The sequence below is a fragment of the Arachis stenosperma genome, chromosome 2 (assembly GCF_014773155.1).
Source record: "Arachis stenosperma cultivar V10309 chromosome 2, arast.V10309.gnm1.PFL2, whole genome shotgun sequence".
Classification (NCBI taxonomy): domain Eukaryota; kingdom Viridiplantae; phylum Streptophyta; class Magnoliopsida; order Fabales; family Fabaceae; genus Arachis; species Arachis stenosperma.
This window is the reverse complement of record NC_080378.1, coordinates 66,030,235-66,044,412: the sequence shown is the minus strand read 5'-3', so window position 1 is coordinate 66,044,412 and position 14,178 is coordinate 66,030,235. Positions and strand designations below refer to the sequence as shown.

Genomic DNA, 14,178 nt, shown 5'->3' with positions numbered 1-14,178 from the left:
TTGTCGACATCTAACCTCTTTAAGAAGATCAGGTATGCTCGTAAAGGCCACCTTTATTGGTAGGCCTTTTGTTTGCTGAATCTGACTTTGTTTATTGGGTCAAGATATGAATATGTGACTTTAAGAGTATTTAATTTTTTGGGAATGAATTTTTTCAATAATTAAAAAAAAAATTGAGAGAATAAAGTGTAATTTTTAACCTTTTATTACTTTATCTTTTATATTTATTTTTAATTCTATTTATAAAATTAATAATAAAATATTATATTTTATTTTTTTAATTGTTAAAAAAAATTGAAAGGATTCATTCATCAAGACTAAGGACACGTGAGTGTTAGTCGAGCTAGCGAGAACTTAGAATATGATTGTAACTTCGATATATGTATCGTAGTCCGTAGGTCCTTGTGGGAGTAAATAAACTTGCTGGCTAATCGGAATTCGCAAGAAGCAAACCCAAATTCCCCCAAGGATCCTGGGGTCTGCGAACTCACATGGTTCCTTTGGCTTCCTAATATTAATAATTAATAATAATTAGTAATTACACCTAATTACACCTAACACTTAACACTAGCTGATAGATACCATCATCGCAAGAAAGATCTCTCATTTTCTAAAACCGTCTAAAACGTTCCACTACCACATCCCTTCTACTTATTTCTTATTCCCCCCAAATTGGCAAGTAGCACGCAACAAACTCTTGATCCACTGTGCATTTCCCTGTTCTTCGCCCACCTTGAAGATGACGATGCAGTACAAGAATCTAGGGCGATCGGGGCTGAAGGTGAGCCAGCTGTCATACGGGGCATGGGTGAGCTTCGGGAACCAGCTAGACGTGAAGGAGGCAAAGTCCCTGCTGCAGTGCTGCCGCGACCACGGCGTTAACTTCTTCGACAACGCCGAGGTCTACGCCAACGGCCGCGCCGAGGAGATCATGGGGCAAGCCATCCGTGAGCTCGGCTGGAAGCGCTCAGACGTCGTCGTTTCAACCAAGATCTTCTGGGGCGGCCAGGGCCCCAACGACAAGGGCCTCTCTCGCAAGCACATCATCGAAGGCACCAAGGCCTCCCTCAAGCGCCTCGACATGGACTATGTTGACGTCATTTACTGCCATCGCCCTGACGTCTCTACGCCCATTGAAGAAACCGTTAGGGCCATGAATTTCTTGATCGACCACGGCATGGCCTTCTACTGGGGGACCAGCGAGTGGTCCGCCCAGCAGATCACTGAGGCCTGGGGCGTCGCCGATAGGCTCGATTTGGTCGGTCCTATTGTCGAGCAGCCCGAGTATAACCTCTTGTCTAGGCACAAGGTTAGCTTGATGATTTTGGATGCATTTTTTGTGTTGCTATAGTAGATCTTAACTGGAGGGACTTATAGCGGTTACTGGATTCACGTGGAATAGAATAGTGAAATAGAACATTGGGGGTATATTTGGTTAGCAAGGAGATGCTGATTGGTTATTGATATTGTTTGAAAGAAAATTTATAATTTTAGCTAGCCAGTGACTGTTCATAGTCTATTGCCGTAATTTTCTTTTTAATTTTTTATCAACAAGATTTAGTAATAACTTTGATTTGACTGTAACTATTTCTCTTTACAGGTTGAGTCTGAGTTCCTCCCGCTCTACAGCAACCATGGTTTGGGTCTGACTACTTGGAGTCCACTTGCATCTGGAGTGCTTACAGGGAAATACAAGAAAGGAGCTATTCCTCCTGATAGCCGCTTTGCTTTGGAAAATTACAAAGTAAGGCTTGATTTAAATTTCTAGAAAGTTATGTGTTTGTGTCAATTTTTTTTCGGAAATTTGCCAAGCAGTGGATGTCTAAAAGAAAGATATTATGGACATGGTCTTCTAAGTCTGAAGGCTCAAGTTGGGTGTTCTGTTTTTTAGTGTTGCATTATATGCTTTCCGTATTGACTTTTATAGCATGGATTAACTTTGGGGATTTAGTTTCTCACAAGTTGAGGTAAAAGAAATTGAATTATTTATGACACTGCGATATGTTACATGGTGGATGGTGCAACGTTATCTGTATTTTCTGCTGCAACTGACATCTTAGGTGTTAAAAGTATCACAAATTTGAGGTCGTATTTTGATTGCCGAACAATGATGTATACTCGCCTATTTATTAGAGGTGTGTGTATGGATCAGCATTTTATAATGTAAATAATGGGACACATGTATCCAATGATATTGACTAATGAGAAGCATTGATTTTGCATACGCTCCTTAAAAGAGTTGTTTACAAGAATTGTAGTTGATATATTGTTGCTGTTTGTTTTTGGCTCAGAGTTAAGTTTAGCATTTAGATGCCTACTTTGTTAATATGTATTGAATGATTTTTCTATCACATTTGTTTGTGACCAAGCATGTAACTATTAACTCTTTTTCTCACGTCCTGTAGAATCTGGCAAATCGATCACTGGTCGATGATGTGCTCAAAAAGGTTGATGGGCTGAAGCCTATAGCAGATGAACTGGGTGTGCCATTATCACAACTTGCAATCGCATGGTGTGCAGCCAATCCTAATGTTTCATCAGTTATTACTGGTGCTACGAAGGAGTCTCAGGTTTGTTCTCGCCCATTCAAGACGTATTTAGAAGACCTTTTAGTTGGAATATCAATGAAACCTATCTGATACAAATCCTACTCTTTCATTTTACACATTTAAAATAAAAATGCTTTCCAAATTGACCATAATACCGGTACAACTGTTCTGAAAGCTAATTTCTCTATCCGGTAAATTCTGTTTGCTTAAAACAGAAAAGAATGGGACTGAGCAAAGGAAGGTATTAAAGTGTAAAAAATAGAGAATACAAGAAGGAATAGAAAAGGACATAAAACACACTTATGAAAGGCTCAAGGAACAAACGATAAAGGGCCTGTTTGAAACAGGTTCTGTTCTTTAGTTTTGGAAAATATTTCAAAAATTAGAATAATTCTGTTTGAAGTGTTGTTTTTAAGAATAATTTTAAAAAGCTTGAAAATAAAAACCTGTTTGGGAAAATTGTGAAACCACAGGGCAGAGACTTAGGTGGTGGTAGATGCCACAAGAAACAAGCAGTAAAACAAGTACTCTGTTTTCTGACTTTTGAAACACTGCCAGAAGATAATTCCTCAACCAGGTCATTCTCTTTTAAAAATTGGAAATTGTCTCTGAAATCTGTTGTCAAATAATCCCAAAGTGTTTTTTTTAGTGTAGTTCATATCAGTTTAACATTCGAAAGAGGGAAAACGATCAGCAGACAGCAATTATTGAAAATTTTAAGCTTATTTTCAACCCCATACTAGGCACTAACCAATACGGAATCAGATCCAATATGGGTTAGCTTAGTGGGATTTGGATTAATTCATGGGCCACCTTTATCCTCAAGGTCGGAGGTTGAAATCTTCGAAGGTTTTTTGGGAAGGGGCTGTACCGTTAACAACTCTAGATCCCAGGGAGTTAGACTTCCTTTCCTAACCTTGAATTATCAAAATGAAGAAAAATATGGAAAGGGTACTAGTAGTTCAAATTTGAAGAACTAAAAGATACTTGTTAAAAGCTAAAGAAGTTGATCCCCTATTCTCTATAACCCAAAAGGATTTAAAAGAAAATTTTGAAAAAGTCACAAAATTCTCTCTTTCATGAAGGGAAGAAAACCAAAGCCATCACACGCGCATACGCACACACGAAAAAGGCGAAACAAATGGAAAGTTAAATTATTGAAACACAACTTAGCCTTAAAATACTTAAAAGGCTTACTTCCTGAATGGAACTTTTGCTTCCATAAAAATTAAAACTACCAATCTCAAGTCCCAACAATGTTAAAAACATGACTGCATTTATGGGTTCTGAACTGATGTTAAACCGAAAGGGGAACATCTCAAAACCAATGTTGAAAGTTTTTTGTGTATCCCCAGGCTTCATTTTTAAAATATCTTATATTAGGGAAAAAGAGCCATGCGCATGTAAAGAGTTAAGCTCCATTTTGGTCATTGAGATTGGCGAGTTGCACTGATTTAGTCCTCCAGATTCCGATTGCACTAAATTAGTCCCCCAGATTCGAAAAAAATGCACCAAGTTAGTCCTTAGCCTATTTTCCGTCACCCGAGCACTGACGCCGTTAGTGACGTGGCCAAATATTGCCACGCTGGACACACTAACGGTTAGATGACGTGGCTTAAAATTTGATTAGCTCCAATTTAATCCTTATCCCCTTTTTAAAATCTAAATTCATCCTGTGACTTCATCATCTTTGTCTTTCTGTTTCTCTCTGGTTCTTCGTCTCTTACTCCCTTTCGAGTTTACCATCATGATTGCAAGTAGGAGCCAGAGTTCCACGTGGTCCAACACAAGGAGTTCCAGTCGAAGTAGAGCATCGGGTGTTCCACAGTGGTGTGGGTGTGGGTGCCACCCTGTTCTTTGGTGGTCCACAACAGAGACTAACCCTAACAAGCCATTCTTTGGGTACCCTAACTACAATGTTAATGGTAAGAGGTGGTGTGGTTTGTTTGTCTGGGCTGACATTGGAGAAGAAGACCTCAGAGGAAGGGTAATTTTTACTGTGGACGGTGACTAAGTTAGGGTGAATTTGGCTTGGAGAATTGGGAAAATAGAGGCTGATACGTGGTCAAGAGGGCATTTTCGTCATCTTAGAGCTAAGGGATGGAATGATAATGTTGTCATATTCAAGGATCTGAATTCTAGAAGAATTGTGCCATGCTAGTCTTGGACATCAAGAAAACCCATAGTCCGTCTCAAAAATAGTGGTGCTGAAAGGACAATAATTCATAAGGTCCATTGGGCTAGAGCAAGACAACAAGAAATCCAATAAAGCTTTTCGAATTCAACAGGGGACAATTTTATTAATTTTCGAATTTTAGTCATTTATTTTTAATTTGTTTTGCTGTTAGAATTTGTTGGAAGATTTGATTTACTTTTGATTTGTTTAGTAGTATTTTTAGGGATTTTAAATTTAAATCAAATCTGATTTAATCTAATAAGATTAAATCTGATTTAAATTAGTTATCATATCTTTAAGATTTTAAAATTTAAATCAAATATGATCTAATCAAATAAAATCAAATCTGATTTAAATTAGTTATCTTATCTTTTAGTTAGTTTGTTAGGTGCTTATTTAAACACGTTTGGTGAGATAATTTACATAACTTTTGATGAATAAAATTTTCTTAGTGCTTTATGCACGTTTTTATTGTGTGATTAAGTGAGGTTAGTGATTTGCTTCGCTTGTTACACTTAATTTTTATCCCTCTGATCTAGGTTGTCAAGGACATGTTTTTTGAAGGTCTAGTAGGGAGCCCCTTCCGGTGACATAGGTTGTTAAGAATAGGTTTCTTAGAGGTCTAGTAGGAAAAAAACCCTTTTATCTATCTTCTTGTTTTTTTTCCTTATCATCTGGTATCAGTTACAGGTCGTAGGTAAATTCTTATTTATCTACACGTTCCGTGGGTCTTGTTTAGTATCTTTGTGTTTTTTTTCTTTAATTTCTATAAATTCACGTTAGAGTAAAAAAAAAAAATTTTTTTTTTTTGCATTTATCCTATCTTTAAGTTAGTGTCTGAAAAAAAAAATAAAAAAGTAAAATAAAAAAATGATTGAGGATTACGATAGTGATGATGAAGAAATCATATATGCGAAAAAGGGTTTTCGGTTGAAAATTTCTGCATTTAAAGGGAGGAACAATCCTGAAGCCTATTTCGAATGGGAAAGGAAGGTAGAGTCGATTTTTGCAAATTGCATCTTTTCAGAAGAAAAGAAGGTTCAACTGGTACAAGTCAATTTTTTCAATACTGCCCGTATATGGTGGACTGAATTAGGAAGATCTAGAAGATGGTATGGAAAGCGCCCAATTAGCAGCTGGGAGAAGATGAAGAAAATCATGAGGAGGCAGTTTGTGCTATCATCATATCACAATACATTTTTTGAAAATTTTTTTATGTTACAACAAGGCTCACAATCAGTGATGGAGTACCACAAGGAGTTTTTATATTTGATGGACATGGATAATATTAAAAGGAGTCCTGAGGTTCTTAAGGATCGATTTTTGTTTGGATTACGTGAAGAATTTGTAGATGAAGTCCATCGTTACCGTTACACAACCATGGACAATTTGGTCAAATTAGCCATTGACTGGGAGCAAGTGCAACAAATGACAGCTCGCCATAACAAGAGGAATTCTTCTATGCCTATCTTTCATTTTTCTTCAAAGTCAGAGATGAAAGAATTTGTTGAGTATGCTGTAGAGGGTGATGTGTCTTTAGAAGATTCAACAATACAGAATTTCTCAATTAGGTCCTTGGGATGTAAGCAATTTGAAGACTATGAGAGAAAAGAAATTGAGAAAGAGATTGAGTGTTTGAGTGAAAAGAATCCATGTTTGATTGAAAGCGAAGGGTTTGAGAGAAAAGATGATGATAGTGAGCGAGAGGAGTCAATGAGTGAAAAAGAAACTGAGTTCAAAAAACACACTTGTGAGAGAGATCTAGAATGTTTTAGCTTAGACAAGAGTGCATTAGTCTCATTGAAATCCACAAAGTCCTTAGTTTCTCATACATCTAACCACAAAATTCCTAGTGTTTTTATATCAAATTTTTCAAGCGTTGTAGATTCACTGGTCAATTATGGAGACATTAATATGGATGAAAAGGAAGACAGACAACTTGTATACTTTGGACAAGATGGTGATAGCATGGTTGGAAAGATTGAACTTGCACACATGAAGGACATAGCCACTATTCAGTGGGTAGAGAAAAGTCATCAAACCATGGTATTTGAACCCGGAGATTGGATTTGGATTTCTTGGAGGGAAAATAGCTTTTCAATCAAGATTCGAGGACGAATCTTTTTGAAGAGGGAGAGAATGATACGTGGTCAAGAGGGCATTTTCGTCATCTTAGAGCTAAGGGATGGAATGATAATCTTGTCATATTCAAGGATCTGAATTCTAGAAGAATTGTGCCATGCCAGTCTTGGACATCAAGAAGACCCAGAGTCCGTCTCAAAAACAGTGGTGTTGAAAGGGCAACAATTCATAAGGCCCATTGGGCTAAAGCAAGACAACAAGAAGCCCAATAAAGCTTTTCGAATTCAATGGGGGACAATTTTATTAATTTTCGAATTTTAGTCATTTATTTTTAATTTGTTTTGCTGTTAGAATTTGTTGGAAAATTTGATTTACTTTTGATTTGTTTAGTAGTATTTTTAGGGATTTTAAATTTAAATCAAATCTGATATAATCTAATAAGATCAAATCTGATTTAAATTAGTTATCATATCTTTAGGATTTTAAAATTTAAATCAAATCTGATCTAATCCAATAAGATCAAATTTGATTTAAATTAATTATCTTATCTTTTAGTTAGTTTGTTAGGTGCCTATTTAAACACCTTTGGTGTGACAATTTACATAACTTTTGATGAATAAAATTTTCTCAGTGCTTTATGCACGTTTTTATTGTGTGATCAAGTGAGGTGAGTGATTTGCTTCGCTTGTTGCATGGAGAAAATTGAATGATTTAATTTTCATCCCTCTGATCTAGGTTGTCAAGCACAGGTTCTTTGAAGGTCTAGTAGGGAGCCCCTTTAGGTGACCTAGGTTGCTAAGAACAGGTTTCTTAGAGGTCTAGTAAGAAAAAAAAATCCCCTTTACCTATCTTCTTGTCCTCCGTGGTGTGTTCATCTTCAGAAGAAGACAACCTCAACAACAACAACAACAACAACAACAAAGCCTTGTCCCACTAAGTGGGGTCGGCTACATGAATCAAACGACGCCATTGTGCTCTGTCATGTATCATGTCTACAGAGAGACCGTTTACATGTAAATCTCGTTTAACCACCTCATGGATAGTCTCCTTAGGTCTTCCTCTGCCTTTCGCCCTTTGTCCATCTTCCATCTCATCCACCCTCCTTACTGGATGTTCTATCGGTCTTCTTCTCACATGTCCAAACCACCTGAGACGCGATTCAACCATCTTTTCCACAATGAGTGCTACTCCAACTCTCTCCTTTATATCTTCATTCCTTATTTTATCCAATCGCGTATGACCATTCATCCATCTCAACATCTTCATCTCTGCCACACTCAGCTTATGTTCGTGCTCCCCTTTAGCCGCCCAACACTCCGTACCATACAGCATAGCCGGTCTTATAGCGGTGCGATAGAATTTACCTTTAAGTTTTAAAGGCACTTTTTTGTCGCATATAAAACCAGATGCACTCCGCCATTTTGACCAACCTGCTTGGATGCTATGATTTACATCCTGTTCAATCTCTCCATTATCCTGTATGATGCACCCAAGATACTTAAAACTTTTAACTTTTTCTAGGATGTTCTTTCCAATCTTCACCTCTATATTGGGGTTTTCCCTTCTCAGACTGAACTTACATTCCATATATTCCGTCTTGTTACGGCTTATGCGCAGACCATGCACTTCTAAAGCTTCTCTCCATAACTCCAACTTCTTATTTAGGTCTTCCCTTGACTCTCCCAAAAGGACGATATCATCGGCAAAAAGCATGCACCATGGCACAGGCTCTTGGATGTGCTCTGTGAGTACTTCCAAGACTAGTGTGAAAAGGTATGGGTTTAAGGATGATTCCTGGTGTAATCCTATACCAATAGAGAATTCTTCCGTCACACCACCTTGAGTCTTCACACTAGTTGTGGCCCCATCATACATGTCTTTAATTGCCTGAATATATGCGATCCTTACTCTCCTCTTTTCTAAAACCTTCCATAAGACCTCCCTTGATACCTTATCATACGATTTTTCCAAATCAATAAACACCATATGTAGGTCCCTTTTACTACTACGATACCTCTCCATCATTCTTCTTAATAGGTATATCGCTTCAGTGGTAGATCTTCCTGGCATAAATCCAAATTGATTCTCTGTTACTTGTGTCTCTTTTCTCAACCTCCGTTCTATCACCCTTTCCCATAACTTCATAGTATGACTCATAAGCTTAACCCCTCTATAGTTTTCACAACTTTGTATATCCCCTTTATTCTTGTAGAAGAAGACAACCTCAGAACTTATTTTTTCTTGTCATGCTGTACCTTCCTCACTTTTGAAGCAGATTTTTTGCAATAGGCTTTAGTAGTGATTTTGGGCTTTGGATTTACTTTGGGTTTGGACACAGAATTCGGGTTGGGCTTGGAGGCATTCTTCGGGTTGGCGTTGGCCTTGGAGGATGATGTAGTATTGGATTTCGGATTTGGGTTTGGCCTTTGAATTGGGTTTAGTTTTTGGGGTAACTGGATGAGTCTTGCTAACAGGTTTTGCAGTAGTAGCTTGACTAGGATTAAAATTGGGTGTGGTAGTGGGATTATTTTTTGGGGTGTTGGGTTATTAGCACCAAGATCTGTTGGTTCTGTGCTTTTGGGTGGTGAGGTATTATGCGTTGGTTCATTGTTGTTGGTGAATGGAGTCTCATCAGCAGGAGTAGTGGGTATATTAGTTTGGTTTGGGATCATGTTTTGTAGGGGTTCATTGTCGGGTTCATCACTAACCACTCTGAGCTCATCATGGTCACCCTCAACATACACAACAATCTCATTCCCCTCAAGAATTTCTGGTGATGAAATTGTATGCTCAAAGTAAACATCAACCAGCCCATCATTCTTTTCACACATGAAACACATCTCTCTCAACTCATCATCAGAATTTAGAGCTCTTAAACCACTGTCTAAACCCCTCCCGAGAACATGCCACCAACATTCTCCTATTCTATCATATCCTAGTTCTATATAATAATTTCTCACCAAAAATACATCTAAAGTATCTTCATCAATGTAACCAACGCATGCCTTCTTATCAGGAGAAGAATATATAGTCATCTCGTTTTCATCTTTCTGAAACTTTTTTCCATGGTGGAACATAATATCTAATTGCACATCCATCTGCATGATTCAAAAAAATTTATTTTAATCACCAGTTCCACACAATGATCCCTTTAAAATAGTTTTCATCAACTACATTCATACATGGCAGAGAGATATATCAAAATATAACACAGTTATCCACCATCGGAACAGAGCATGAAGACAAACCCCAAAAAAACAGTGCCACACAACATCGAAATAAAACCCTAGCACAAAATCCTCAAAAAACCTTAGGGAATAACAATATACAAAGTAATAAACTATGATCAACAACCATCAACGCATTCCCTAAAATTTGAAAAACAAAAATTTTAATCTTTTCACTAATCTCAGTGACGGAACAGAAGCTCCTTCTAGCGGCAAAATAGCTCCTCAGACAACCGTACAGTGTTCACTCGTGATCCAACAGTCTCCAGGAATCCTATTGCAGTTACCCGTTCCTATTTTGAGTCACTCATGGAAGAGAAACGTTTTTCCACTGCGTCACTCATGGAGGAGTTGAAGACGAAGAGTGGAGACAGAAGAGGGATATGCAAACGTTTTAGGTTCCATCACATACAAACGACGTCACTCAAAGGGGGTTTTTTAGCGCCAAATTAGAAATGACGCCGTTTCATAGTGTCCAGCGTGACAATATTTGGCCACGTCATTAACAGCGTCGGTGCTCCGGTGACGGAAAATAGGCTAAGGACTAACGTGGTGCATTTTTCGAATCTGGAGGACTAATTTAGTGCAATTGGGATCTGGAGGACTAACTCAGTGCAACTCGCCAATCTCAGGGGCCAAAATGGGGTTTAACTCCTCTAACACCATGCTTTTTTAGTTTTTATGCTGCCGCTAATACCACAACAATCGTAAATTTTCTTTTACTCACAGAAATCAAGAACGAAAATAGAAAAAAGGAAAACAAAGATGATAAGACAGATAGGAGGAGGAAAGAAGAATAAGGGAAAGAATATATTGTCCTGACTGTACCAGACTAGCAGTTTACCTATTGAAGAGTCTAGCAAAAAGTAATTAATAGGCTTAAACAAGTTTTTGGTTCCTATAAAATACCCATTTAAAATTTTTTGTGGTCCAATAAAATTTAAAAGGTTTTTTATATTATTACATATATACACGTTACCAAAATTTAATGTTATCTTTTCCAAAGCTGTTGTGTTGAAGTGAAAAATATAAAATCGATGGATCATACATAATGCACGATCTATATGCATATTTTCGTACCTTATATATACATGCATTTTGACAATTTATAGTAGTACTAAGTATGATTAAAAATATCCTGGTTATTTATCTTACTTTTTTCTGTTTTCTGTTCAGATTCAAGAGAACATGAAAGCCATTGATGTCATTCCATTACTTACTCCTGCTGTGATGGATAAAATCGAGGCTGTTGTTCAAAGCAAGCCGAAGCGGCCCGATTCATACAGATAGATGCTGCTTCAGATCTGCTACAATGCTACATTATATGCACCTTATATCGGCATTCTTGGTGTTATTCCCGATTGAGATCTCTTCTTTTCTTCCTTGTTTGTATCTTCTTTGTGTTGTACATTGGTGTTGACTTTGCCTTTACTTTTGGGTTCAAGGTTGCCAAATTGATTTTAGTTGCAATATATTCCCAGAATTGAGAAACTGGGGTATAGGATTTACATTGGCTCAGATTTAAAGATGGCTATATGATTTGAACAGTTTATAAGTTTTTAATTTTAGACTTTATTTGGATTCTTATCCATGTTGTGATCTCTAGAATGTTACTGGGGCAGAAATTTATTTTTCCTGGTTGCTTATCAAAAAGAGCATATTTTTTGGCATAAAGATGCTCAACACTTCGTGTTTTAGAAAAAGGTTTTTTTTGTTTTAATAGATCCATATATGATCTGTGCACATTTGTTAAAATGTGAAGGTTTCATAAATATAATATTGTTCGAGTATTTTAGGTGCTAAAAATTTAAGATGTTCTGCATCTACCAAAGCTATTGATTTTTGGGTATATTGTGTTTATTTGGGCATTATTATTTTGATAAAAAATATTTTTTTTAATAGAAAAATATCTTTTTTTATTATTTTTTAGTGTGTTTCACAAATTTCTAATAGTAAAATTAAAAATTTTAAAAAAATTAAAAAATAATTTTTTTAAAAGTTGTAATTTACATTGTTTTTAAAAGATTTTTTTTAAAAATATTTTTTATGTAATAAATAAACAAAAAACAGTCATTAATTCACACATTCGGCCTCGTGCTCTATCTTCATGATCTTTGTTACTAACATGGGTACTGACTCGTGCCATATATAATAGCTGGTTGAACTTGTTACAACTATCAGTTGTACATCTTGCAAATTGTTTCATTCACTTATTGATGTTCTAAATCACATTCACTTATTGATGTTCTAAATCACATCCTCAAATTCAATATAATTGCAGACGTCAAAGCTTTAAGAGAATTTTAAAATCACATGGCACTACACCAAATTAATCATATAGCTACACTTAATTTATGACACTTATTTTAAGGGTCTCTATTCATTAATATAGTGACATTTATATATGTAATTTTTTAACTGTCACTGATCTAATCACTAATCACAGTCTCACCCTTTTTTTATCCTATTTTTTCAAAAAGCATATTCACACTTTCACCGTGAGAAAGAGAAGAGAAACTAACAACCGTCACCGTGCTACAGTTCCCGTTTGCCATCGCGGTTCAAGTTCGCCGTTCAACCTTCACCGTCGCGGTTCGAGTTCGCCATTCGTTGTTCACCGACGCGGTTCGAGTTCGCTGTTCGCCGTTCACCATCGCGGTTTGAGTTCTCCATCCCAGTCCCCCACGCTGTTGTTTCTCTTTCCCTGTTTCGCGAGTGCAAACCCTAATTCCCTCCTTTCGGCGACCATTTCTTCTCTTCTAACCACAATATTGAACACTAGTAGTGAGTATTTGATTATTCTTCTACTATATTTATTTCTCCTACCATTTCTTTGTTGTTCATCTGATAGTGAATAACTTATACATGATTGTTATTCTTTGGTACTGTTACTTGTGATTTTCAATTGTTCATTGATTCTTCATCTAAGAGATTATGCTTTATATCTTATTATATGGAGGATTGTTTTGTTGGAAGCTTTAAATTTTGTTTGTCTTAAAATTTATTTTGATTTTACTTGCACACAACCTGCTCGATGAAATGTTTCAACTAAAAATTATGGCTGATTTGATGCATTTCTAATTAGAAGGATAGATAATAGTAAAATTGATGCATTGATATGGTAGACCTCTCCTCGTCATCTCTCTTTGTTTCAAGGTTTCAAGTCTCTCTTCGACAAGTAGCACTCCTCTACTGTAATAATATCCCCTTTTAGAGTGATTTTAATTTCATTTCTGATGTGTTTCGCAGGGATTACAAGATTCTTACTCTAATTCCTCACTTCTATTAGGTATGTGTGCTTTATCCTTATGGAGTTATGGTAACGCTTCAATAATTTCTTTCTTTGCCTTTTTAAATAGAAAATGTTGATTTGTAAGATAAATCAGCCTTAAGTCCTGTCTCTATGCATTTTATGTTAATTTTGCCAATCCAATCAGGAGAAGGAACTAGAATTATTCTGAATAAAAGATGAGGGCAATTCATTTCATATGTTTCTCCATGATTCAAAAGCTTCAATTGCCGTTTAGCATGTATTTGAGCTTCAATTGATGTTCCTGCATATTTGATACATTTGTGATGAATCTATGTGACTTAATTAACATTTTTAATTTGTTAAGAACTTAGTAAAACTAGTGAATAATGCCAAAGTTATGACCAAATTCAGGCATTGTGAGTTCCTAGTAAACTTCATTGTTTGCTTGAAATTATCAAATTCATAGAACTTGATTAAAAAGCTGAGAGAACTAATTGTCTAACAAATGTTAAAAATCTTGACATTTTGACATGGATAGATTTAATTTCCCTGTTTTGACATGTTAAAAAAAATAAAAAAAAAAATAAAAAGCCAAGCAAATGTCTAATGTGAAAACTTTTGTCCCTTAATTTGATTAATTCTTTAATGGCATAGAGTTAGTCATTAACATGAAAGAAATAAGGTTAATTATTTTTGCCATGGCAAAGCTCAAAACATGGGAAAATATTGTTGTGACATTATAATTCATTTAGGTGTAGCTAAATGATATTTGTTTTTTATCATGGGATAATTAATACCATAAAATTTTGGGATAGGTCGCTGGTACCAAATTATTTCTATGTTTTCTTTTTCATCTGTTGCATGAAGGGCGGTTATTGGAGGGTGGTGTGA

At 36.2% G+C, this 14,178-nt stretch overlaps 1 protein-coding gene across 1 annotated transcript; it reads left to right on the top strand.

The window, feature by feature from the left end:
- The first annotated feature begins 534 nt into the window (after positions 1-534).
- Positions 535-11,621, top strand: LOC130961241 (probable voltage-gated potassium channel subunit beta). Its single transcript, XM_057886999.1, has 4 exons — positions 535-1,309; positions 1,601-1,744; positions 2,406-2,570; positions 11,211-11,621. The coding sequence occupies exons 1-4, from the start codon at positions 740-742 to the stop codon at positions 11,322-11,324; spliced, it is 993 nt and encodes a 330-aa protein (XP_057742982.1). The 5' UTR covers positions 535-739; the 3' UTR covers positions 11,325-11,621.
- Positions 11,622-14,178: the final 2,557 nt, after the last annotated feature.

Excerpts from the sequence above, each read along its gene's own strand:
- LOC130961241 (XM_057886999.1), top strand. The coding sequence starts at position 740 with ATGACGATGCAGTACAAGAATCTAGGGCGATCGGGGCTGAAGGTGAGC. Across the intron at positions 1,745-2,405 it reads TTGCTTTGGAAAATTACAAA|AATCTGGCAAATCGATCACT; the intron begins GTAAGGCTTGAT and ends CACGTCCTGTAG. Across the intron at positions 2,571-11,210 it reads GTGCTACGAAGGAGTCTCAG|ATTCAAGAGAACATGAAAGC; the intron begins GTTTGTTCTCGC and ends TTTTCTGTTCAG.